We start from the raw sequence: 24130 nt of genomic DNA, 5'->3' as shown, positions 1-24130 counted from the left end.
CCTCCCTCTTCAAGGCTGACAGACCACCTTCTTCAAAGCAGGGTGGCCTAGTGGAACGGGCCCAAACCTTTGAGTCAGAAGATTGAGGTTTCAATCCCAGCTCTATCACTTGTCTACTATGTGACCTTGGACAAGTCACTTCACTCCTCTCTGCCCCAGTTACCTCTTCTGTAAAATGAGGATAGGGACTGTGTCTAATGTGTTTACCTTCTATCTACCCCAGCATTTAGTACAGTGCTTGACACGTGCCAATAAGCTCTAAACAAATACCATAATTATTAATATTATTATCAATTCTGAGTAACACTAGTAATATTTGTTAAGAATCTACTATGTTCTAAGCACTGGAATAGCTACAATACAATCAGATCAGACACAATGTCCTACATGGGGTTCGCAGTCCAAGGGGGAGGGAGAAGAACTATTTAGTTCCTGTTTTACAGTTAAGTGACTTGCCCAAGGTCTTACAGCAGGCAAGCGGCAGAGCTGGGATTAGAATTTGGGATTAATCTCCTGGCTTCCTGTGCTCTTCCCAATAGACCACCCTCTTCCCCTGCTGCAGCTCTTACGGTTTTAATGTGCAAACACTTCTCTTTGGATATTTTGGGAAAGGCCATCGGGTCAGACCCCGGCCCCAGATGCCACCCAGGCCTCTGGGATACTGTTTCTAGCCCTGGGGCCACTTCATGAAGGGGGGCTGCTCTCTGAAGAACTGGTCAAGGCCAAGCTGGCCACCAGGACGGCAGGCTGGGGGCACACCACTCAGAGCTTTTTCATGGGGGGATGTCTCAGTCATCTGCGTTTACATCAGCTCTGGGGTGAGAGAGAGGAAAATTGGGCTGTGCTAGGAAAGCAAGGTGACTGCAAGATGGGAACCCTCTGACAGCTACCTCCATTCTCAGGCCCTGTCTGTCAAACTACAGGCCTGGGCTGGAGTGCCAGGGGGTCTGTACCCATCAGCCACGATTTACTTGTCTCCAGAAATCCCTCGTCCCATCTGCTTCTAGGCCTTTCAGAGTCAGGGACCAACAAAATGGAACAAGCCCTCCTCCCTCACCCTCATTCAGCAGGGCTTTGGTTCCTGCCGCTCCAACTCTACCTGCAGCAGATATGGTGCTCTTTCCCACATCTACGGCTTAATGTGGTGCTTTGCACAAAGTAAGCGCTCAATAAATAGGATTGAATGAATCCAGACATGAACACTTTTCACCCAAATGCTTGTGGCCACACATTCCTTCAGTGTCTCTCTCCTTACTATCGCTCTCTTTCTCTCTCATCTTAAAGAGCTGAATAGTGGAATCACAAGGAATCAGTCTGAATTAGGGCCAGCCTGTTACTGCTTGCCAAGAGCCATCAGGCTGCACTGCCCTGCGAGTGATAATAGGCCTGGCTCCGAGTTACCCCAGGCTTGGGTGGAGCAGGGAGGATGGGGGTTCAGAGAAGAGAGACTCTGGGCTGTGGGGTACACAAGTGCTGGAGTTGGCATCAAATCAGAGCCAGGAGCTGAGCCACCTGCCTTCTCTGAGGCCCCTGCCTGCCGCCTCCACCACCATTCTGGAGTGGGGAAGACTCGGGGAATAAATCTCCAGAAGTGCTGGCAAAATCTCAGAACAGGTCCACCCTTCTGTCCTCTGAGAAGCAGTGTGGCCTAATGGAAAGAGTTCAGGCCTGAAAGGTAGAGGACAGAGCCTCTTCTAATGGGTTCTAATTCCGGCTCTGCCACTTGACTGCTATGTGACCGTGGGCAAGCCACTTAACTTCTCTGGGCCTCAATTACCTCATCTGTAAAATGGGGATTAAGACTGCAAGCCCCATGTAGGACATGGATAGTGTCCAACCTAATTATCTTGTATATCTTGTATCTACCCCAGCGCTTAGTACAGTGCCTGGCACATAGAAGCACTTAAAACCAAACCAAAACGTCCTTAGCACTTAGCTCCTTTTAACCACGGATATTAAAGTTCTGAGCATTGGAAGTCCTCCGTTATTGTCGTATTGTCCCCTCCCAAGCACTTAGTACAGTGCTCAGCACACAGTGGGCGCTCAGTAGATACGACTGAATGAATGAATGGAGAAGCAGCGTGGCCTAGTGGAAAGAGCCCAGGCTTGGGAGTCAGAGGATGTGGGTTCTAATCCCGGCTTTGCCACTTGTCTGCTCTGTGACCTTGGGTGAGCCACTTCACTTCTCTGGGCCTCAGTTCCCTCATCTGTCAAATGGGGATTTAGAGTGTGAGCCCCACCCCACGTGGGACAACCTGATCACCTTGTATCTCCCCCAGCGCTTAGAACAGTGCTTGGCACATAGTGAGTGCTTAACATATACCATCATTATTACTATCATTATTACCCCAACGCTTAGAACAGTGCTTGGCACAGAGTGAGCACTTAGTAGATACCATCATTATTTTTATTATTTTATTATTGTACATATTTACTGTACATATTTACTATTCTATTTATTTTATTTTGTTAATATGTTTCGTTTAGTTGTCCATTTCCCCCTTCTAGACTGTGAGCCCGTTGTTGGGTAGGGACTGTCTCTATATGTTGCCAACTTGTACTTCCCAAGCGCTTAGTAGAGTGCTCTGCACACAGTAAGCGCTCAATAAATACGATTGAATGAATGAATGAATGAATATCCAAACGCTGCACTCTCCTCGCTTCCTTTCAGGTTATCGTCCAAAGATCTCTCTCTGCCAAGGACCTAAACCACGCCACAGGGGGCTCCATCTTTGCCAGCTACCTAAAGATGCTGCCCATGGTCCTCATCATCATGCCGGGAATGATTAGCCGGGCCCTCTACCCAGGTAAGACTCGGAGGGCCAGGGCCCTGTGGCTCGGTCCTGGCTGACCGGTATTGCCCACGTGGCTTCTCTGTGCATTCCCAGTGCTGTTCTCCTGCTTGGACTCCTCGCCTGATCTCAAAGGGACAGAGGCAGAAGAGTCCTGCCCTGCCAGGCTCCATGGAGCCCTAGTGAAGGGGTTGGTGAGCGGGGGCCTCTCAGTGCCCGGGTGTGAGCTTGGTGACAGAGACACAGACGGCAATGCATTTAGCTTGGCTACTCCTGGCCTGTGTCCTCCGGTCTCCGGGCTGAGAGGCAGAGCTCGCCTTGAGTGCCGCCCCCTCCCCAAACTGAAGGGAGTGGAGAGAGGGCTTGGGACAGGAGCCTCCTGTTCCCTTTGGGCAGCTGGCTAATATGGACCAGGAGCCCCTAAGACCTCGTGGCTCCTTCCTCCCACCTCGGCCCCAGCCCTCACGGTTCTCCCGGGGAGAATTTCTGCTCCATGCCCCTCGACTAGAGCTCAAACCCCTGAGGTGGGCAGTGTCAGAAGCCAGCCCTGGGGTGGCCCCCTCATCCCTCCCTGGCATGTCCAGACTGCTCCTCAACCAGCTCTGCTCCAGCACTGTTTGGCCCTGTTTAAGAAGGAAGTTCTATATTCTGGTTTTTCAATCTCCTCCCTCTCCATGTTCATGGGCACCCTGTGTGTGTGTGTGTTTGTGTGTGTATGGGAGATAGAGGGGGAGAGAGAGATGTTCAACTCTTATCACTCGCCTGAGCGGTTTCCTCTTACTCTAAGGTCTAGCAAGACAAGTGGATATGAGGGATTTATTTAATGCCCAGGCTCTGGCCCCAGGCATGGAGCATGAAGTAGGTGGTTCCCGATAGCTTCCGCTGTCTGGGAACAGGCTGGGATTTTACTGGGACTCTTTCTTGGTGCCTCTGGATGGAATGGAGTCCACAACATTTGGTCTCTGAGTTTTTGAGCTCTTAACCCACAGTGGCAACTCCTCTCAGTTAGAGCCAGCAACGTGGCTTAGTGGAAAGAACCTGGGCTTGGAAGTCAGAGACCCATATTCTAATCCTGGCTCCACCACTTGTCTGCTGCGTTACGATCGGCAAGTCACTTCCCTGATCTGTGCTTCAGTTTTCTCACCTGTAAAATAAGGACTCAATTCTTCTCCTTAGACTGTAAGCCCCAAGTGGGACAGAGACTGTGTCTAACCTGATTAGCCTGTATCCACCCCAGTGCTTAATATAGTGTTTTGTACAAAGTAAGGGTTTAACATCAATCTTAAGAAAGAAAACAAAAATCCAGGGCCAACTCTGGGCCCGGGGCTTGCTGGTTAGTGGGCTGGATGGACAGCTCTCCTGACAGGTGGAGTAGAGGCTACCTTGCAAGCTAAGCTTTTCTATCAAATGGGAGTTGGAATGGGATCAGATCTAGAAGTCTGTGAGCCAATTCTCCCAACAACTCTCTCTATCCACCCTGCCCCGTACCCCAATCACCTGCAGCAGAAGCTTAGTCAGTGGAGAGACTCACTAGCAGGACTAAGAAGCAGAATGGCATAGTGGATAGAGTACAGTCCTGGGGGTCAGAAGGTCATGGGTTCTAATCTAGGCTCCACCACTTGTCTTCTGTGTGACCTTGGGCAAGTCACTTCACTTCTCTGTGCCTCAGTTACCTCTTCTGAAAAATGAGGATTAAGATTGCGAGCCCCACTTGGACTGGTGTGGGCAGGGATCGTCTCTCTTTGTTGCTGAATTGTACTTTCCAAGCGCTTAGAACAGTGCTCTGCACGCAGTAAGTGCTCAATAAATACGACTGAATGAATGATTGACAGGGACTGGGTTCAAACCGACTTGCTTGTATCCACCCCAGTGCCTGGCACATAGGAAGCACTCAAGAAATACCATCATTATTATTATTATAATCTCAGCATTACTACTATCTGCTAAGTCATCTTCTCCCTGTCCCTCGGTTATTTCGTCTGCACAGAGGACTGAACACTGCTAATCTTCGGGAATAGCAACACCTATGAAGCTTCTAGAGTGGGCACCCATCTGAAGCACTGTGGCTTTACAGAGCTCGAGTTGGGCAAGCCTGCAGAGAGTGATATATAAGCAATGATGATAATGATGGCATTTCTTAAGTGCTTATTATGTGTCAAGCACTGTTCTAAGCGCTAAGGTAGATACAAGCTAATCAGGTTGGACACAGTCATGGAGCTCACAGTTTTAATCCCCATTTTACAGAGAGGTAACTGAAACCCACAGAATAATAACAATAATGATAATAATAATAATTCTGGTATTTGTTAAGCATTTACTAAGCTCTGGGGTGGATACAAGCGAATAAGGTTGGACAAATCCCTCTCCCACATGGGGCTCACAGTCTTAATCTCCATTTTATAGATGAGAAAACTGTGGCCCAGAGAAATAAAGTGACTTGCCTACGGTCACACAGTAGCCAAGTGGCAGAGCCAGAATTAGAACCCATAATCTTCTGACTCCCAGTGCCTCCAAGCGCAGGGTTTTAGGCGTCCCTGGGTGGGCAGGGGTCTGGCGGGGCTGAGGGAGTGGCTTCTCGTGTTGAAGTCTGTTGGGATTGGGGGTTGGGGGGAAGACTACCGAACCACCGTGTGAGAGGAGAGACGCCATCCTACCTGGGCTGCTGGGCTAGAACAGGCCTCGTTGCCGTTGAGCGGGAGTCCCCTGCCCAACATTTGCTTAATTTCCTGTATGGTGCAGTTTCTCTTCCTGCCAAACTCATCCTCTATACTCAAGCTCTGCATCCACTGGGGGCTGCCCAACGTCCCCCGGCTCAGGTGCGGGTCGCTCAGCTTCCTGCGCAGCTGCCCGTGGCCCGTGCCATTGGGGACGTGGTCCGAGTGGCGTCTCCGCAGGCCGGAGAAGCGGTCTCTCACCTCGAAGTACTCGTCCGATACCGAGGACGCCGCCGACCGCCGGGGCCGGCTGTGGGTGGAGCTGCCCGAGAAGCTGTCCTGGTCGCTGATGGTCACGTAGTCGTCATCCTCCTCCTCTTCGTCCTCTTCCTCCCCGTCTCTCCTCCCCTCCTCCTCCAGCTCCGCCGCCCTGTCGAGTCCGTTGGGGGTCCCCGGGGCCGTGGGGTCGCCGTCTTCCTGGGCCAGGGACAGCTGCCGGTGGAGCTTGGGGTGGCCATTGCTGGGGACTTGGCCGGAGGTCCCCCCGGCCCGGAAGCATAGGGTCTTGGACTGGTTGATAAAGTCCGAGACGTGGACGGTCCGGGGCTTGGGGACTGGTGTCTTGAGCCTTGCGTCTTCCTCCTGCTCCTCTCCGTGGTCCGTCCCGCCATCCCTGAGTGAGCAGCTCCCCACGGGGGAGGCAGACGCTTCGGCCTTGTCCCTCCCTGAGGAGCAAGGGCTGTGCGGGCCGGGCGGGGCCTCGCTCCCCTCCAGGGAGGGGGACGGCGGGGCCTGGGCCTGGGACTCCGGGCCCTGCAGCAGCTGCTGCTTGTGCTGGGTGGAGGCGACCTGGGAGGAGTCGCAGATCTTGATGCGGTTCATCTGGGAGGGCTGCGGGTTCCACACCTTGGGGTCGATGATGTTGATGTAGCCCAGGATGTCGCTGCCGGGCTCGGGGTCCGGCTCCACCCATGTGGGCAGATAGTCGAACATGTTGGCGCGCTCCATGTTCAGCAGCCCCGGGTGGACTGGGGGTGGAGGCTCCAGGAGGTCGCCCGCCAGCTGGTTGCCGGGCAGCGCCTTGCCCTTGTTGTTGAGCCGCTTGGTGGGGCCGTTCTCCTGCTTCTCGGAGGAGGAGGCGGCCTTGGCCAGCTCGTCCGCGCTCTTGGCCTTCACTAAGGCGTACTTGGGGTTGATGAGCTTCTTGGCCACGGTGCCGGAAGGTGCCAGGGGGACCACGCTGGGCAGGACGATGGGCTCCGGCTCGGGCTCTTTCTCCATGGAGATGGACTTCAGGCTGACCCCACGGGACATGAGATACAGCTCCTGAAACTGCCTGTCAAACATCTCCACCACCTGGCCCGAGAGGACCGAGATCACGTTCCTGTCGGTCCGGGCTGCCGACCAGGTGAAGCTAGGACAGAAAGGAGACGGGGTTGGTTGGACAGGTCGGTTGAGACCGGCCCTCCAGTTTCCTCAGGCTGGCACTCGGGTTCTGCCAACCCTTAGAGAGCCCGGGACCAGGTGGGTAATTTCACCTGAAGGAAGCTGTTTTGCAGCTTCCGGCATATAACCGTTCTTCTCTAGGTCACGGCTGGTGCCCGGTAAGGAGCTGTATTATCTTATTCCTTGCTACCTCTTGGAAGAAGGTGGGCCAGTGGATTAGCCACGAGGGCCGATAGATACTTCTGATTCCCTCACAACACTGCACTAATACGCGGTCTACTCTCTGGGAGCAATTTCCCCAGCTTGATGGGAAAGCAACCAGGGCAGAGCCGACATGGGGGATTCTGGAGGCCTAAGGCCGAATTTCTGCTCTTCCACTGAAGAGTCATGTGAGTACAAAGAGCCCCGTTCCCAGTCTGTGCCTCCGTTTCTCCATCTGCTAAGAGGGGAAAATAATCGAGCCAGCCACCCCTCCTCCCTCTGAGGTATTGAGTTTTGAGTGAGGAAGCAGCTCCCAGCTCCCCAAGAAAGTGGAGGATCGAAGCACAGCATTGTTCCGGCTCCAGAGACCAGGCTGAAATATTCAGGCTCAGAGCCAGGGTGCAGGTGAGTCTGTCAGGGGGAAAACCATCCCTCAGAACCCCAGCATCATTAGCTGAAATCGGTCGCCTCTGTCCATGCCAGCCCAGCCCAAGACTGGAATAACCAGGGCGTGGATTAAGGGGCGTTGACTGGAATGACCACAGCCAGAAGTGGCAAGGGTGGGGAGAAGCGGCGTCGGCGTTGGGCGTGAGAGAAGTTCATTACGTCTGCCTCAGACACCCTGACCCTCAGAAGTACTCTCTGGGGTCTTCACCACATGGGACAGGAAAGCAGGTAGTAGGCCATGGCCAAGGAGAAGCTATGGCAGGCCCAGAGAAGAAAACTTTGCTGCTGCTGCTACTGCCACTGGATGGGATCTCACCTGTAGGAGCCACACATCGCCCGGTCTCCATCCACAAACATGAATTTCTGGGCCAGGGCTCCCTTGAACTTGGTAGCTGAGCGAGTGAAGAACTCAGTTCCTCCAATACTCCGGACTCTCAGATTCTGGAAAGAAAAAAAAAAAGAAATGATGGGCGGGAGAGGCCCCCAGCTATTGCGCATGGGGAAAACGGGAAATTGACTCGTGTGCCCGGCGCGGGTGGAATGTCCAGGTGGACAACGGGTAGCCAGCCTCTTCCTGCTTCTCTTCTCGGCCTCCTCCTCCTGTGTGATGCCTGGCCCTGGACCACCATAGGCTGATGAACAAGCAGCTCTACCACAGGGACAGCTGCTGCTTATTTAGAGGCCTCAGGTGAAAGGCTTGTTGGACTGTAAGTTCGTTGTGGGCAGGGAATGCGTCTGCCAACTCTGTTCTATTGTTCTCTCCCAAGAGTTAAGTAAGCGCTTGATAAATACCATTGATAATGATGATGATAAAGGAGGAAGGGAGAAGAAACTAAAATACATTTTTGGAAGGTTAATGGAGCCCGACTGGTAATAATCGCCAGTTGACTGTGTCCCTGTTTTCTGCAGGTGTTTAACTTTCCTCCCTTGCTACGATTTTCAGAAAACCCCAGTCTTGGGGGAGGCCCCAGGAAGCTGGAGGGCATTTTCCTCACCCTGGCCCTTAATAGGATTTCTCCTCTGAGGTCCACCCTGATCCACAACCAGTCAGAAAAGTACTATTCTTTTTGTCTCAATCGAGGCGGCCAACAAAGCTGTCTAGAAAACTGAGGATGGGAGAGCTGAATGACAATCTCAACGGGCTCGGACTCCACCCCAGGAATCCCTTTTGTGTGCCCCCTCAGTTCTCAGGCAGGGGGGATATCCGAGATGGGCGAAGTGGTGTGGAGAAAACCAGAATAATCAAAATCCTCTGGGAGGAAAGGGATGTTTCTCATGAGGATTTTGAGCTGAATGACGATCTCAACGGGCTCGGATTCCACCCTAGGAATCCCTTTTGTGTGTCCCCTCAGTTCTCAGGCAGGGGGATATCCGCGATGGGCGAAGTGCTGTGGAGAAAACCAGAATAATCAAAATCCTCTGGGGGGAAAGGGATGTTTCTCGTGAGGATTTTGAGCAATCGGGGTTTTCAAGTCAAATTGATTGCTAAGTCTCTGCTCCCTTTGCAAAGTGCCTAAAGGAAGCCACAGATGCCCTGAAGGATAAACTATGCCCAAGAGACAACTGGAGTCTGATTTTTGGCATACCCTAGCCCCAGGTTGGGAGGGATAAAGGAGTGGGGTGTTCTCTTAGCCCCTCCTCAATCAGTCAATCAATTAATCAATCAATGGTATCTACTGAGCACTTACTATATGCAGAGTAAAATATAACAGAGTTGGCAGGCACATTCTCTGCCCACAAAGGAGCTTACAATTAATCACTGGTATTTATCGAGTCCATACTACATGAACAGAACTAGCAGAAATGATCAGTCTAGAGGGGGAGACAAGGTCCCCAAACCCAACACTTTGTTTTTCTCCATTCCCTACTCCTCCGGCTCCTGGCTGCCTGGCTTCATCCAGTGCCTTGCTGGCTTTTCTGAGAGCCCAAAATGCCCTGGGGAGATGTCCTGCATTTCACTCTTCCCTGTCCTCACTCTGGGAGATCACTGCACTGGAGAAGCCCATTTAACATAATCTCTTTCAGGAAGAAAGTGCTAGCCAACAAAGGTTTGATGACAGATTGCAAACACGCAAGAACCATTTCAAATAACTTGAGTCATTCTGCCACCAGCTGACTGCTCCACAAACAGGCTCAACCAAACTGTGTCACGGCAGGGAAGCCACCAGTGCCGTCAGTATGCAAGCGGATCGAGGAGCAATTCTCCTCAGCTGGGGGCCTTGCTAATGAGAAGAGCGGGGGCCTACTGGAAAGAGCATCGGCTTGGAAGTCAGAGGACTCGGGTTCTAATCCTCTATCCACTACTTACCTGCTCTGTGACCTTGAGCAAGTCACTTAATTTCTCTGGGACTCAGTTTTCTCGTCTGTAAAATAGGGATTCAATGCCTGTTCTACCTCCTACTCAGACTGTGAGCCCCATGTGGGACAGGGACTGTCTCCGACCTGATTATCTTGAATCCATCCCAGTGCTTAGAACAGTGCTTGATGCATAGTAAGTACTTAAATACAACAACAATAATAATAATGACAACAATGATAATAATTTGTTCCCAAAGCTTTGCTCATTCCCCCCCCCCCCATTTCTTTTTAAGAGTGAAAGAGGAAGCTGGCTTTATCCTGAAGCAATTAGCATCAGTGACCTTGAACAAGACTTGAAAAAACAATAAGAAGCAGCAAAGCCTGGTGAAAGCAGCACTGGCTTGGGAATCAGGGGACTTGGATTCTAATCCTGCCTTTGCCACTTGTCTGTTGTGTGATCTTGGGCAAGTGACTTCCCTTCTCTGTGCTGCAGTTACCCCATCTGTAAAATGGGGAGTAACACTGTGAGTCCTTGGTGGGACACGGACTGTGTCCAAACTGATTATCTTGTATCTATTCCAGAGCTTAGTCCAGTGCTTGGCACATATAAGTGCTTAACCGATACCATAAACAAAAGACCGAAACAAAAAACAAAAGTGGGGCCAGAAAGTGGAAATAAAGAGGTAGACCTTGGAAGAACCCTTCTGAACATGTGTATGCTGTCACTGCAGCAACCAAAAAACAATTCTTCTTTGTCACCCGCGGGTGTCTGTCAACTTCCTGAATACGGAGCTGGTGTCACGAAGCAGTGAGGGCACCCGGATGTGGTTTTGGGGAGAGGGCACCAGGACGGTGGTCAGTGGGGCTGGGTTCTATTGTCGGCTCCCTCCTCCAAGAGGCCTTCCCCGACTGAAGCCCCTTTTTCCTCTCCTCCTCCCCCCCCCCCCCCCCCCGGCCCTACCTCCTTCCCCTCCCCACAGCACCTGTATATACGTTTGCACAGATTTATTACTCTATTTATTTTACTTGTGCATTTTTACCATTCTATTTATTTTGTTAATGATGCACATTTAGCTTTAATTCTATGTGTTCTGATGATTTGACACCTGTCCACATGTTTTGTTTTGCTGTCTGTCTCCCCCTTCTAGACTGTGAGCCCGTTGTTGGGTAGGGACCGTCTGTATATGTTGCCGACTTGTAGTTCCCAAGCGCTTAGTACAGTGCTCTGCACACAGTAAGCACTCAATAAATACGTTTGAATGAATGAATGAAAGAAGCCGCAGTTTCTCCCATCCTTAGGATGGGAAGGAAGAACCCTGTATGCCCCCTCCCAACCAACTGTTTGCCGTGTGGGCTAATGAGGTAACGTCTATGGAGCCTTTGAAGCTCCTGAGATAAAGAGCGCAAGTAAAACACAAGGCCCTATTTATCTTGGTCTACCACAAAACCCTTTTGGGACACTTTCCAGCTTGCTGATCTTGCCAGGGAAGGGAGAAGAAAAGAACGGAGGCTGGCTAGTTGCCAGCACAGCTGAGGTGCAGGAGACCTCAAGGAAGCCTCCTTATTCATTCATTCTTTCAATCGCATTTATTGAGCGCTTACTGTGTGCAGAGCACTGTACTAAGCACTTGGGAAGTACAAGTTGGCAAGCTCTGGCCCTTTCACTCAACCATTGCACCAATGAGCCTCGGTCCTGGCTCTTGGGGGTCTGGAGAGTGTCCAAAATAATAACAATTGTGGCATTTATTAAGCACTTACTATGTATAAAAAACTGAGCGCTGGGAGTGATGCAAGCAAATCAGGTTGGCGAGTCCCTGTTCATGTGGGGCTCACAATCTCAATCCCCATTTAACAGATGAGGTAACTGGGTCAGTCTTTCATATTTATTGAGCGCTTACTGTGTGCAGAGTACTGCAGTAAGCGCTTGGGAGAGTACAATATTACAGACACATTCTCTGCCCCAAAACGAGCTTAGTCTAGAGGACTGTAACAGAGAAATGAAATGACTTAACCAAGATCACACAGCAGCCAAGTGGCAGAGCTGGGATTAGAACCCAGTTCCTTCTGACTCTCAGGCCTGTGATTTATCCACTAGGACATGCTGCTTCTAGGGGAAGGCAGAGCCTGAGAGGGGAGAACACAGGATCTTGTTGAAATGTGAGAAGCGAAAGATTTGATGGACCAACCCCTCTCCAGGATCTGCCCCTGGCTATTTTTGTTTGAGAACCAAATTCACGAACACTGGAAATGCAAAAGAAGATAACTCTACCTCGATAACTTTTCCCAGAGGTCAAAGCATGATGCAGACGTAATTTTCACCTCATCCTTGTCGGACTCATTCATTCAATAGTATTTATTGAGCGCGTACTGTGTGCAGAGCGCTGTACTAAGCACTTGGGAAGTCCAAGTTGGCAACATATAGAGACGGTCCCTACCCAACAACGGGCTCACAGTCTAGAAGGGGGAGACAGAAAACAAAACAAAACATATTAACAAAACAAAATAAATAGAAAAGGGAAGTGCGGATCATTCTGCTCATTTACAGAAAGGGAGGCATGTTGTGGCTCAGTGACTTGCCCCAAAGTCAACAAATGAGGTCGCATCCGGTTAAGGATAAGAATCCAAATGGATTGGCTACCAGGCTGGTGTCTTAGTCACGGACCTATTTAGACTTGTTAGAGGTATGGCTGCCGATTTTAAAGGCTGCCAGCCCAAATGGTGCCACATTTGGTTCCTTTGAGAAGCAAGAACATAAAATAGCTCAGAAGCAGAAATCTTCAGTAGGATTTGCAGCCAAAGGCTGGGTGTTGCCAGGACCAGAGAACAGGAGCATGTTGGGAGATACAGACCTCTGGATTGTAAACTTGTTATGGACAAGGAATATGCCTGCTAATTCTGTGGTTACAGTGCATTGCACTTAGTAAGTGCTCAATAAATACCATTGATTGATTGATCGATGCAGACCAGACTGAAGTCAGGGGGTCTGAAGGGACAGTTACAGCCAGAACCAGTTGCTGACCCCAAATTTGGGGTAAGACACTGGGTGGAGATGACCTGGTCAGGAGGAATCAAGGCCCAGAACCAGCCCAGTGAGGCTCAAGGGGGAGCTAAGGCTGGAGGTCCTTACCCCCTAACTGACCTTGGTGCCTTAATTTCCCCTGGGATTAATGGCTCTTACCTCCTGGAATTTTTGTGATAGTCTGCAAAAGGCACTGTGTGCCTTGGAGAAAGGTGCTAAGACTCTCCCAGGAAGTGAAGAGGGTGAGACGCGGACAAACTGCATTGCGGTAAGTTCTGTTATTCATTCATTCAATTGTATTTATTGAGCGTTTACTGTGTGCAAAGCACTGTCCTAAGTGCTTATTATTTGGGTTTTGATTTCCCAGTTTGGATATAAGAATTAGGACAGTTCTGCCCATTACATGCATTTGTACTGGGGAATCCACAAGTTGGTGCAAGCATTATTTGGGGTAGGAAGGAATGGGTGTGTGTTTGTGTTTTGTTGGTCAAGGCAGGACTTTGCTATCTCAGCTGTACTGCCTGGTACTTGCAGTAGGTACTTTTTTTTTGCATCTTTACAGTAGTGAAAACAGTGAAATAGCAAGAAGTGGCAGTGGTTTAAAGCATTCTACTGGTGCTGGTCATAATATATAGGCATTTGTTTTAAAAAAGTGTCGGTTATGGTCTATCTTTGAACCATCAACCCCCCAACCCATTAATTCTCATTCAATCAACAATTGCTGTAACACAATTTTCTCATAATTTCTCATAACTGAGCCACGCTGCTTCTCTAGTTGAAGAGCCTGAGGCTCACCCGAACTCAGAAACAATAGCCAGGAGTGTCCAATAAATACTCTCCAAGAATTAGTCTCAGTAGGCAATGGAAGGGAATTGACCGGGCTCAGACACAACCCTGAATTGATTTTATCATCAACCGCAACCTTGAACTGGCTTTGCCTTTGGTGAGGGGGAAGCTGCCTGCATCCTCGATCAATCTTTGGTATTTATTTGTTTATTTTCGTTTTTTATGGTCTTTGTTAGTGCTTACTATGTGTCCGGCACAGTTCTAAGCATCGGGTTAGATACAAGATAATCAGGTTGGACGCAGTCCATGTCCCACATGGGGCTCACTGTCTTAATCCTCATTTTCCAGATGAGGTAACTGAGGCACAGAGAAGGGAAGTGAATTGCTCAAGGTCACCCAGGAGACAAGTGGCAGAGCTGAGATTAGAACCCAGGTCCTCCTGATTCCCAGGTCTGTGCTTATCCAGTGCTTGCTGGATGCAGAGCATTGTACTAAGCTCTTAGGTGAGTAATGATAATTAATAATGATAATTGTGGTACTTTTGTGGCTCTATGTGCCAAGCACCGTTCTAAGCGCTGGGGTAGATACAATAATAATAATGATGGCATTTGTTAAGTGCTTACTATGTGCAAAGCACTGTTCTAAGCGCTGTGCGGGGGGATGGATACAAGGTGATCAGGTTGTCCCACGTGGGGCTCACAGTCTTAATCCCCATTTTCAGATGAAGTAACTGAGGCACAGAGAAGTGAAGTGAATTGCTCGTCACCCAGGAGACAAGTGGTAAAGCTGATGTTAGAACCCAGGACCTTCTGATTCCCAGGTCTGTGCTTATCCAGTGCTCGCTGGGTGCAGAGCACTGTACTAAGCTCTTAGGAGAGTAATGATAATTAATAATGATAATTGTGGTATCTGTTAAGCTCTTATTATGTGCCAAGCACCGTTTGAAGCGCTGGGGTAGATACAATAATAATAATAATGATGGCATTTGTTAAGCACTTACTATGTGCAAAGCACTGTTCTAAGTGCTGGGGGGGATACAAGGTGATCAGGTTGTCCCACGGGGGGCTCACAGTCTTAATCCCCATTTTACAGATGAGGTAACTGAGGCTCAGAGAAGTTAAGTGACTTGCCCAAGGTCACTCAGCAGACATGTGGCAGAGCTGGGATTAGAACCCATGACCTCTGACTCCCAAGCCTTGGGCTCTTTCCACTGAGCCACAGTAATCAGGTTGGACACAGCTGTGTCCAACCTCATGGGGCTCACATTCTTGATGCCCATTTTGCAGATGAGGTAACTGAGGCACAGAGAAGTGTGTGACTGTGTGACTTTGGGCAAGTCCCTTCACTCCTCTGTGCCTCAGAGGAGTGAAGGGACTTGCCCAAAGTCACACAGTCACACACTTCTCTGTGCCTCAGTTACCTCATCTGTAAAATGGGGATTAAGACTGTGAGGCCCCTGTGGGACAACCTGACCACCTTGTAACCTCCCCAGCGCTTAGAACAGTGCATTGCACATAGTAAGCGCTTAATAAATGCCATTCTTCTTCTTCTTCTTCTTCTTCTTCTTATTATTATTATAAGTTAATTGATTTCCCCAAAGTCACACAGCAGACATGTGGCAAAGCCGGGATTAGAACCCATGTCCTCTGACTCCTAGTGGTCTTGCCACTAGGCCATGCTTTCCGTACACTTGGATTTACACTCTTTTCTCACCCCTCCCTCAGCCCCACAGCACTTAAGTACACATCCATAATTAATTTCATTATATTAACACCTGAATGTCGGCTCGTTGTTGGCACTTAATTCATTCATTCATTCATTCAATCGTATTTATTGAGCGCTTACTGTGTGCAGAGCACTGTACTAAGCGCTTGGGAAGTACAAATTGGTAACATCTAGAGACGATCCCGACCCAACAGCGGGCTCACAGTCTAGAAGAGGGAGACAGACACCAAAACATATTAACAAAATAAAATAAATAGAATGAATATGTACAAATAAAATAACTAAATAGAGTAATAAATACGTACAAACATATATTCAGGTAGATACAAGGTAATCAGGTTATCCCACACGGGGCTCACAGTCTTAATCCCCATTTTTCAGATGAGGTAACTGAGGCACAGAGAAGTTAAGAAGCAGCGTGCCCGAGAAGCAGTGTGGCTCAGTGGAAAAGAGCCCGGGCTTTGGAGTCAGAGGTCATGGGTTCAAATCCCAGCTCCGCCAAATGTCAGCTGTGTGACTTTGGGCAAGTCACTTAACTTCTCTGGGCCTCAGTTCCCTCATCTGTCAAATGGGGATGAAGACTGTGAGGCCCCTGTGGGACAACCTGATCACCTTGTAACCTCCCCGCGCTTAGAACAGTGCTTTGCACATAGTAGGCACTTAATAAATGCCATCATCATTAAGTTAAGTGACTTGCCCAAAGTCACACAGCTGATAAGGGGCGGAGCCGGGATTAGAACCCACGACCTCTGACTCCCAAGCCCGGGCTCTTTCCACTGAACCACTATCTGTGGTATTTACGGAGCATTTACTATGTGCAGGGCACTATATTAAGCGCTTGGGAGAGTACAAGACAGCAGAATTAGCAGACACATTCCCTGCCTGTAACGAGCTTACAGTCAAGAGGGGAAAGTCCTGAAGGTTGAACCGCCTGGCTCAGAGTGGGCCCTGAAAGGGTCAGGCTGCCAGTGACCAGCAAGGGGCCGAGGCTCAATCAGGCAATCAATCAATCAATGGCATTGATTGAGTGCTTACTGGGTGCAGTGCACTGTACTAAGCGCTTGGGAGAGTACAATAGAACAATATGATAGACACATTTCCTGCCTACAGTGAGTTTATGGTTTGGAGGGGGAGACAGACATTAATATAAATAAATAAATTACGGATATGTACGTAAGTGGGGCTGAGAGGTCTGTGGAAAAAGGAAGCAACTCAGGACGACGCAGTGGGAGAAAAGGAAATGAGGCTGAGACAGGGAAGTCCTCCTTGGTCATCTGCTGATAATTGAGTCCCTGCCAGACTTGGCGAAAATGCTGGCCTCAGCCTGGTTTCAACAGAAAAGCAGAGGCCAGGGTCCTTGGTTTGCCGGACATCTGTCCTGCTCCCTGTGTCGCCCCTTAAGGTTGGAGGCCCCTCCATCCCTTGGGAGGCCATGGCTGACCTCACCTCATACCTAAGTCCCTTGACTGGGACCAGTTTCCCCCAGTGTGGGGAAACCACAGCACTCTTCGTGGGGAGGGAAGGAATGAATGCAGCAGGCTGGCACACTTCAAGAGACTGGAAACTCCCGGGTGGCGACGGGCGAGGCCGGGGAGCGGGAGGGAGGGTGCCAGGAGAGGAAGCTGGAAGGAAAACCTCCGACAAGCCTCGGCCCGTGTGGCCTGGAGGGAAGGAGGGAAGCACAGGGAGAGAGGGAGGGACGGAGTTGCTGAGGAACACAAGATAACCCAAGACGCCCAGATGACGTTGGGTACTGAGGGCAGGGCAACTTGCAGAGCGAGGCAGAAGGAGGAGGCAGGAGGGTGGGTCAGAGGCAGGGCAGGAAACAGTAAGAGGGGTTATCTGGGATGAGGAGGGGGAGTGGAACCATCAGCCATTTTGGCCGCCGAAGGCTTCCAGCGTCAGGGAAACGCCATGGACTGGTCGGAAGACCACCGAGCTGGGAGTCAGAGGATCTGGGTACTAATCCCAGGTGCCCTGGCTTGCGGGTTGTGTGACCGTTGGTGAGTCATTTAGCTTCTCTGTGCCTCAGTTTCCTCATCTGTAAAATGGGGGTTTGGTACTTGCTCTCATTCATTCATTCAACTGTATTTATTGAGCGTTTATTGTGTGCAGAGCACTGTACTAAGCGCTTAAATAATGATGGTGTTTATTAAGCGCTTACTTTGTGCCAAGCACTGTTCTAAGCGCTGGGGGGGGATACAAGGTGATCAGGTTGTCCCACATGAGGCTCACAATCTTCATCCCCATTTTACAGATGAGGGAACTGAAGCCCAGAGAAGTGAAGTGACTTGCCCAAAGTCACACAGCTGACAGTTGGCGGAAACGGGATTTGAACCCATGACCTCTGACTCCAAAGCCTGTGCTCTTTCCACTGAGCCACGCTGTTCTCCCTTCTACTTAGACTGTGAGCCTTAAGTGGGAAAGGGATGGTATCTGATCTGATTGTACTCTATCTACCCAAGCATTTTTTTTTATTTTTATGGAATGTGTTAAGCACTTACGATGTGCCAGGCACTGTACTGAGCACTGAGGTAGATAGAAACTTATCAGGTCGGACACAGTCCATGTCACATGGGGTGCACAGTCCTCATCCCCATTTTACAGATGAGGTAACTGAGACATAGAGAAACTGACTCACCCATGGTCACACAACTGACAAGAGGCAGAGCCAGAATTAGAATCCAGGTCCTTCTGACTCCCAGCCCTGTGCTCTACCCATTAGGCTATATGTTGTTTATCGCTGTTTTTGGCACATATTAGGCGCTTAAACACCACAGCTATTATTATTATTTCAAGGGTAGAGGTCATAGGAGAATAAATCTTGGGTGGCGTGGGCAGGAATGAAGAAGCACATGGTATATATTGCCAAGTGGATTTATGATCAGCTTCCAGTGAAGTGTAATCATGTGGGTGTTTATGTAGACAACGTCTACTGATATGTGGACTTTTAGACTGTGAGCTCACTGTTGGGTAGGGACTGTCTCTATATGTTGCCAGCTTGTACTTCCCAAGCGCTTAGTACAGTGCTCTGCACACAGTAAGCGCTCAATAAATATGATTGACGATGATGATGATGATGTGGATAAACTTGGGAGATGGCAGAAATCTGGGGCTTTCATGGGACATTTGACTGCCATAAAAGAAGGAGCTTACTTGCTCATGGGTGGCAGAACCATGGAAAATTCCTTCCAGAGCCCTCCAAGTGCTACCTCCAGGCCAGTGGAATCTCTGTCCTAATTTCCCTTTTGCTTTTGAAGCATCTTCTTCAAACAGATGCAGAAGCTGTCAGGAGCCTTCACAAAGTTTCCAGGACAAGTTAAAGTCACGGGCCACGTGGCTAAGGCGGCTGGTGAGGGAAGAGTCATAATGAGACAAAGCCTGGAAGAATCCACATAGGGGCCAGTGTGGCTACATTGGGCACCAAGTTAGGTTTCTGTGGCACCAATGGAGGGAAAGATCTTTGTTTTCATGTCTACATCCAATGCTGCCCTCTAATCAATCGATCAAACATGGTATATATTGAGCGCATAATGTGTGCACAGCACTAGACTAAGTGCTTGGGAGAGCCCATTATAACAGAATTGGTAGACACATTCCCTGCCCACAATGAGTTCTTATCTTCCCTATGTGGTGGACAGATTTGAAGCGAGAAACAATGAGGCAGTGGGGCTGCAAGGAGGTTAGAAGCCTGTATAGTACCCTTCCAGACAGCTGTTCCTTGTTAGCCTCGAGGGAAGGGAACTGAAAAATCAGTTTGGTGGGATAGGTGGAGGCCAGATCTACTGGACAAGGTAAAATAAACAATTAGGGTATTTTTTAAAGTGCCTACTATGTGCCAAGCACTGTACTAAACACTGGGGTACATAAAAGATAATCACCTGGGATATAATCTCTGTCCCACAGGGGTTCACAGTCCAAGTGAGAGGGAATATGGTTTAATCTTCATTTTACAGATGAGGAAACTGAGGCACAGAGAATAATAATTGTGGTATTTGTTACACGCTTACTATGTGCCAAACACCATACAGAGTGCCGGGGTAGTTACAAGATCATCGAGTCCTACACGGGGCTCACATTCTATATAGGACGGAGAACAGGCATCCCCATTTTGCAGTTGAGGGGACTGAGGCCCAGAGAAGTGAACTGACTTGCCCAAGGCCCCACAGCAGACAAGTGGCAGAGCCAGGATTAGAACCCAGGTCCTCTGATTCCCAGACCTCTTTCCACTAGGCCACACTGCCGCTCACAAATAAAGAAATAAATACACCTAAAGCACAGTGTGAGCATCCTCTACAGCTCTCCCCTTTGATTGTAAGCTCCTCTCAATCAATTGATCAATGGTATTTATTGAGTGCTGACTGTGTGCAGCTCGCTATACTAAGCGCTTGGGAAAATGCCTATCCGTAACAAGTTTACAATCTAGAGTCCACTTGACTGTAAGCTCATTGTGGGCTGGGATTGTGACTGCCAACTCTATTGTGTACTCTCCTAAGTGCTTTGCACAGTGTTCTGCCCGCAGTAAGCATTAGTGAGTAGCCCTGATTGATCAGTGGATTGATTAATCAATTGATTGATTGATATCTAGTGTAGGCACTGAGCGTGCTCCTTTGAAAGGGGCACTGCGGGTGGATCTATTAATGAGTGTTTCTTATTAGGTGGCACTCCTCTCCTCTGGCAGCACCGGAGAGGATGGCACTGTAAGTTGATGGCCATTTCCTTTCCCAGGTGAGACACGGATTTTCCTCTTTTGGGGGGTAAGGGAGACTGGGAGGGGAGAGGCAATCGCCTGTTCAGTCAGTCAATCAGTCGATCATATTTATTGAGGGCTTATCGGGTCACAGATAAGCCCTGTACTAAGAGCACTCGGGAGAATACAATATAACAGACACACCCCCTGCTTCCAACGACAATAATATTAAGCATTTACTATGGGTTAGGCACAGGGCTAGGGATAAAAACAGGATCGTTAGATTGGACCTGGTTCCTGTTAATCAATCAATGGTATTTACTGAGCACTTACTTTGTGCAGAGCACTGTACTAAGCGCTGGTCCCACATGGGACTCCTGGGCTAAGAGAGAGGGAGAACAGGAGGATCTCTGCTTCTTGACCCCTATCAATCAATCAGTGGTATTTATTAGGTTTATTGTGTGCAGAGCATCATACTAAACACTTGGGAAAGTAAGATATGATATTATTATTGTACTTAATAATAATTATGGTATCTGTTATGCTCTTACTATGTGCCAAGCCCTTGTTAAGCGCTTACTATCCATTTCTATCATACAATAATAATTGTGGTATTTGTTAAGCGCCTATGTGCCAGGCACCATACTAAGTGTTGGGTGGATACAAGCCAATTGGGTTGGACACAGTCCCTGTTCCACGGCAGCTCACGTTCTCAATCCCATTTTACAGATGAGGTTACTGAGGCCCAGAGAACTGAAGTGACTTGCCCAAGGCCACCCAGCAGACAAGTGGTGGAGCTTGGATTGGAGACCATGACTTTCCAACTCCCAAGCTCCACTACGCCATGCAGCTTCCAAAATGTACAATATCATATAATACAATATTATTATGGTACTTGTTAAATGCTTACTAAGCGCTTACTATTACAAATACTATTATTATTACTGTTATTATGTGTCAAGCACTGCTCTGAGCACTAGGGAAGAAACAACGTAATCAGGACAGACACAGTTCCTGTCCCACAAGGGGCTCCCAGTTTAAGTCTAATAGAATTGGTGGATATGATGCCCGCCCACAAGGAGCTTACGATCTACCTGCTAAGCTTCCTGGTCCTGGTGAGCCCGTTGTTGGGTAGGGACCATCACTATATGTTGCCAACTTGTACTTCCCAAGTGCTTAGTACAGTGCTCTGCACACAATAAGTGCTCAATAAATACGACTGAATGAATGAATGAATGGAGGAAATGTCTTTATTGTTATATTGCGCTCTTCCAAGCGCTTAGCTCTCCCACAGTATGCACTCAATAAATATGATTGAATGAATAAATTAATTAAGGCAGCCCTTTCTCCAGACTCTCCCTATGGGCAAGGGGAGAATTTGCCAACTAAGAGGCAACACACGCATGGCCTGCACTTCCCCACGTGAAAGGACTCAGACTTTGGAGAAAAAAGAAAGATCCTTCTTGAAAAATGCCCATAAATTATAGGTGCCTAGAGCTGGGCAGCTTGTAAAGCAGGCAGTGATTTGGGAGTCTCTCATTTTTAAAATCTTCTTTCATTCTAGTCCTTACATCCCTCTGGCCTGGCAAGTCTAAATCACTTTGAGCACTGGCGTCCCTCGGGCCTTGATGGGCCAGAGAAGGTCCAACCCTTTTTTTTTTTTTAATGGTATTTGTTAAGCGCTTACTACGTGCCGATCTCTGGGATAGATACAAGTTAATCAGGCTGGACACAGTTCTTGTCCCACCTGGGGCTCACAGTCTTAATCCCCATCTTTCAGATGTCTGTCTCCCCCTCTAGACCGTAAACTCTTTGTGGGCAGGGAACATGTCCATTAATTTTGTTGTATGTTAGGTGACTGCTGGCGGGAGAAGGGTACGCACACATGGTACCAGTACAGATTCCTTCGACTCTGCCTCCCTCTGGCAATGTTCCTTCCTGCTCTGCTCATCCCAGGCCGCAGAGAAGCAGGAGGCCCTGCAGAGATGGCGGAAACACCCTCCCCCAGTGGGTTAGAATTATTATGGTATTAAGCGCTCACTCTGTTCTAGGCACTGGGTCAGATACAAGATAATTAGGTTGGACACAGTCCCTGACCCACATGGGGCTCACAGTTTTTATCCCCATTTTACACATGAGGTAACCGAGGCTCAGAGAAGTGAAGTGACTTGCCCAAGGTCACACAGCAGACAAGTAGCGGAGCCAGGATTAGAACCCAGGTCCTCTGACTCCCAGACTATTGCTGCAGACTCACCTTCAGGTGACCCAGGTGCATCTGCGCCCTCTCACACATCTGCAGGAAGTACTTCACGTTGGCCTCGTCCACGATGATGTACACTGCCACTTTCCTCTTGAAGCCGGCGTCAAGCAGGTCCTTGAAGATGTCCACGTCCGTGAACATGTCCATGACCACGGCGATCACCTGCGGGGGAAGGACCCAGAGTGCTCGTTAGATCCCGAACCCGGCTTGGACAGCTCCCCTCTAGATCGTAAGCTCGTTGTGGGCAGGGAATATATCTATTGCCTTATTGTACTCTCCCAAGCGCATAGTACACAGTAAGCGCTCAATAAATGTGACTGACTGACGGAGAGAAGGTGTGGGCCAGGAGCCAAGCCGGGAGCAGCTGAACCCGGCATCTCCTCACCTGAGCCACGTCCTGGATGGCTCGGGATTCGGGGTGAGGATGGATAGGTGGAACCGGAGCTGAGGGACCTGTGATCCCTGGCTTAGTCCTCTGCCTGCTGGGGGTTTCCTCCCGAGGGGCTGGCTCTCTCTGAGTCTGTTTATATTCTAGCCGGGCTGCACCACGCTGATGGTTTGAGTGGAAAAGGTTTTCTCGGACTCATTTGAGCTAAACGGCCCTCTTGCCTCCCACCGCCTAGGAACCCCGGGTTCCAGATGAGGCATCAGCAATAGAAGCCATTAAGATGCCAGTAAGAGAATAGAGTCAGTAATAATGATAATGACTGTGGAACTTGTTAAGTGCTTACTATGTGCCAGGCACTGTACAAAGCCTGGGGTAGCTACAAGATAATTGGGTCAAACACAGTCCCTGTCCCCCACGGGGCTCACGGTCTTCATCCCCACTTAACAGAGGACGATTGAATGAATGAATGAATGAAACTGAGGTAGAGAGAAGTTAAGTGAGTCGCCCAAGGTCACACAGCAGACAAGTGGTGGAGCTGGAATTAGAACCCAGGTCCTCTGACTCAGGACCGGGCTCTTTCCACTAAGCCAGGCTGCTTCTCATTAGGGTACCTGTTCTCCCTCCTTTTAGACCAAGAGTCCCATATAGGATGAGGCCTGTGTCCAACCTTGCATCTACCCAGTGCTTAGTGCTTTGCACACAGTATGTGCTTAACAAACACCATAGTTATTATTATTGCTAAGCTATTCATGGATAGTCCTGAACAGTCCTTTCCTACACCAGTACTTTTTTAAAAAAATGGCATTTGTTAAGCACTTACAATTTGCCAGGCACTGTACTGAGTGCTGGGGTAGATTCAAGTTTATCACGATGGACCTAGTCCCTGTTCCAGGTGGGACTCACCATCTTAATTCCTATTTTACAGACGAGGTAACTGAGGCACAGAGAAGTGAAGTGACTTGCCCAAGGTCACACTGCAGACAAGTGGTAGAGTTGGGATTAGAACTCAGGCCCTTCTTACTCCCACGCCCGTGCTCTATCCACTAAGCCGCTTCATGTCCAAGTTTCTACTTTGTCATCTTTGGCCTAGTTCTGGGGCCTGTCAAAGGTATTCATTCATTCATTCATTCATTCAATCGTATTTATTGAGCGCTTATGGTGTGCACAGCACTGTACTAAGCGCTTGGGAAGTACAAGTCGGCAACATATAGAGACAGTCCCTACCCAACAATGGGCTCACAGTCTAGAAGGGGGGGACGGACAACAAAACAAAATATGGAGACAGGTGTCAAAATAATCAGACCAAATAGAATTAAAGCTATATGCACATCATTAACAAAATAAATAGAATAGTAAATATGTACAAGTAAAATAGAGTAATAAATCTGTACAAATATATATACAAGTGCGGTGGGGAGGGGAAG

The 24130-nt window shown here is 49.1% G+C and overlaps 2 protein-coding genes across 3 annotated transcripts in view; one reads left to right on the top strand and one right to left on the bottom strand.

Annotated features, from left to right (window-relative positions):
* SLC5A10 (solute carrier family 5 member 10) overlaps positions 1 to 24130 on the top strand; it is a 166462-nt gene that overhangs the window by 44314 nt on the left and 98018 nt on the right. For both annotated transcript variants that reach the window (XM_038763169.1, XM_038763168.1), the window contains one exon: positions 2672 to 2807. In XM_038763169.1, the coding sequence (XP_038619097.1) occupies positions 2672 to 2807 (136 nt within the window). The remainder of the gene's footprint in view (positions 1 to 2671; positions 2808 to 24130) is intronic.
* The window catches only part of FAM83G (family with sequence similarity 83 member G), a 57496-nt gene that overhangs the window by 6977 nt on the left and 26389 nt on the right, over positions 1 to 24130 (bottom strand). The window contains exons 2-4 of the mRNA XM_038763167.1: positions 22313 to 22480; positions 7857 to 7981; positions 5447 to 6860 (exon numbers count right to left, since the gene is read on the bottom strand). Of these exons, the coding sequence (XP_038619095.1) occupies positions 5447 to 6860; positions 7857 to 7981; positions 22313 to 22480 (1707 nt within the window). The remainder of the gene's footprint in view (positions 1 to 5446; positions 6861 to 7856; positions 7982 to 22312; positions 22481 to 24130) is intronic.

This window comes from Tachyglossus aculeatus, chromosome 21 (assembly GCF_015852505.1).
Source record: "Tachyglossus aculeatus isolate mTacAcu1 chromosome 21, mTacAcu1.pri, whole genome shotgun sequence".
Lineage (NCBI taxonomy): Eukaryota > Metazoa > Chordata > Mammalia > Monotremata > Tachyglossidae > Tachyglossus > Tachyglossus aculeatus.
Note: the sequence above shows the minus strand (reverse complement) of the source record. Positions and strands in the feature narration are given on the sequence as shown.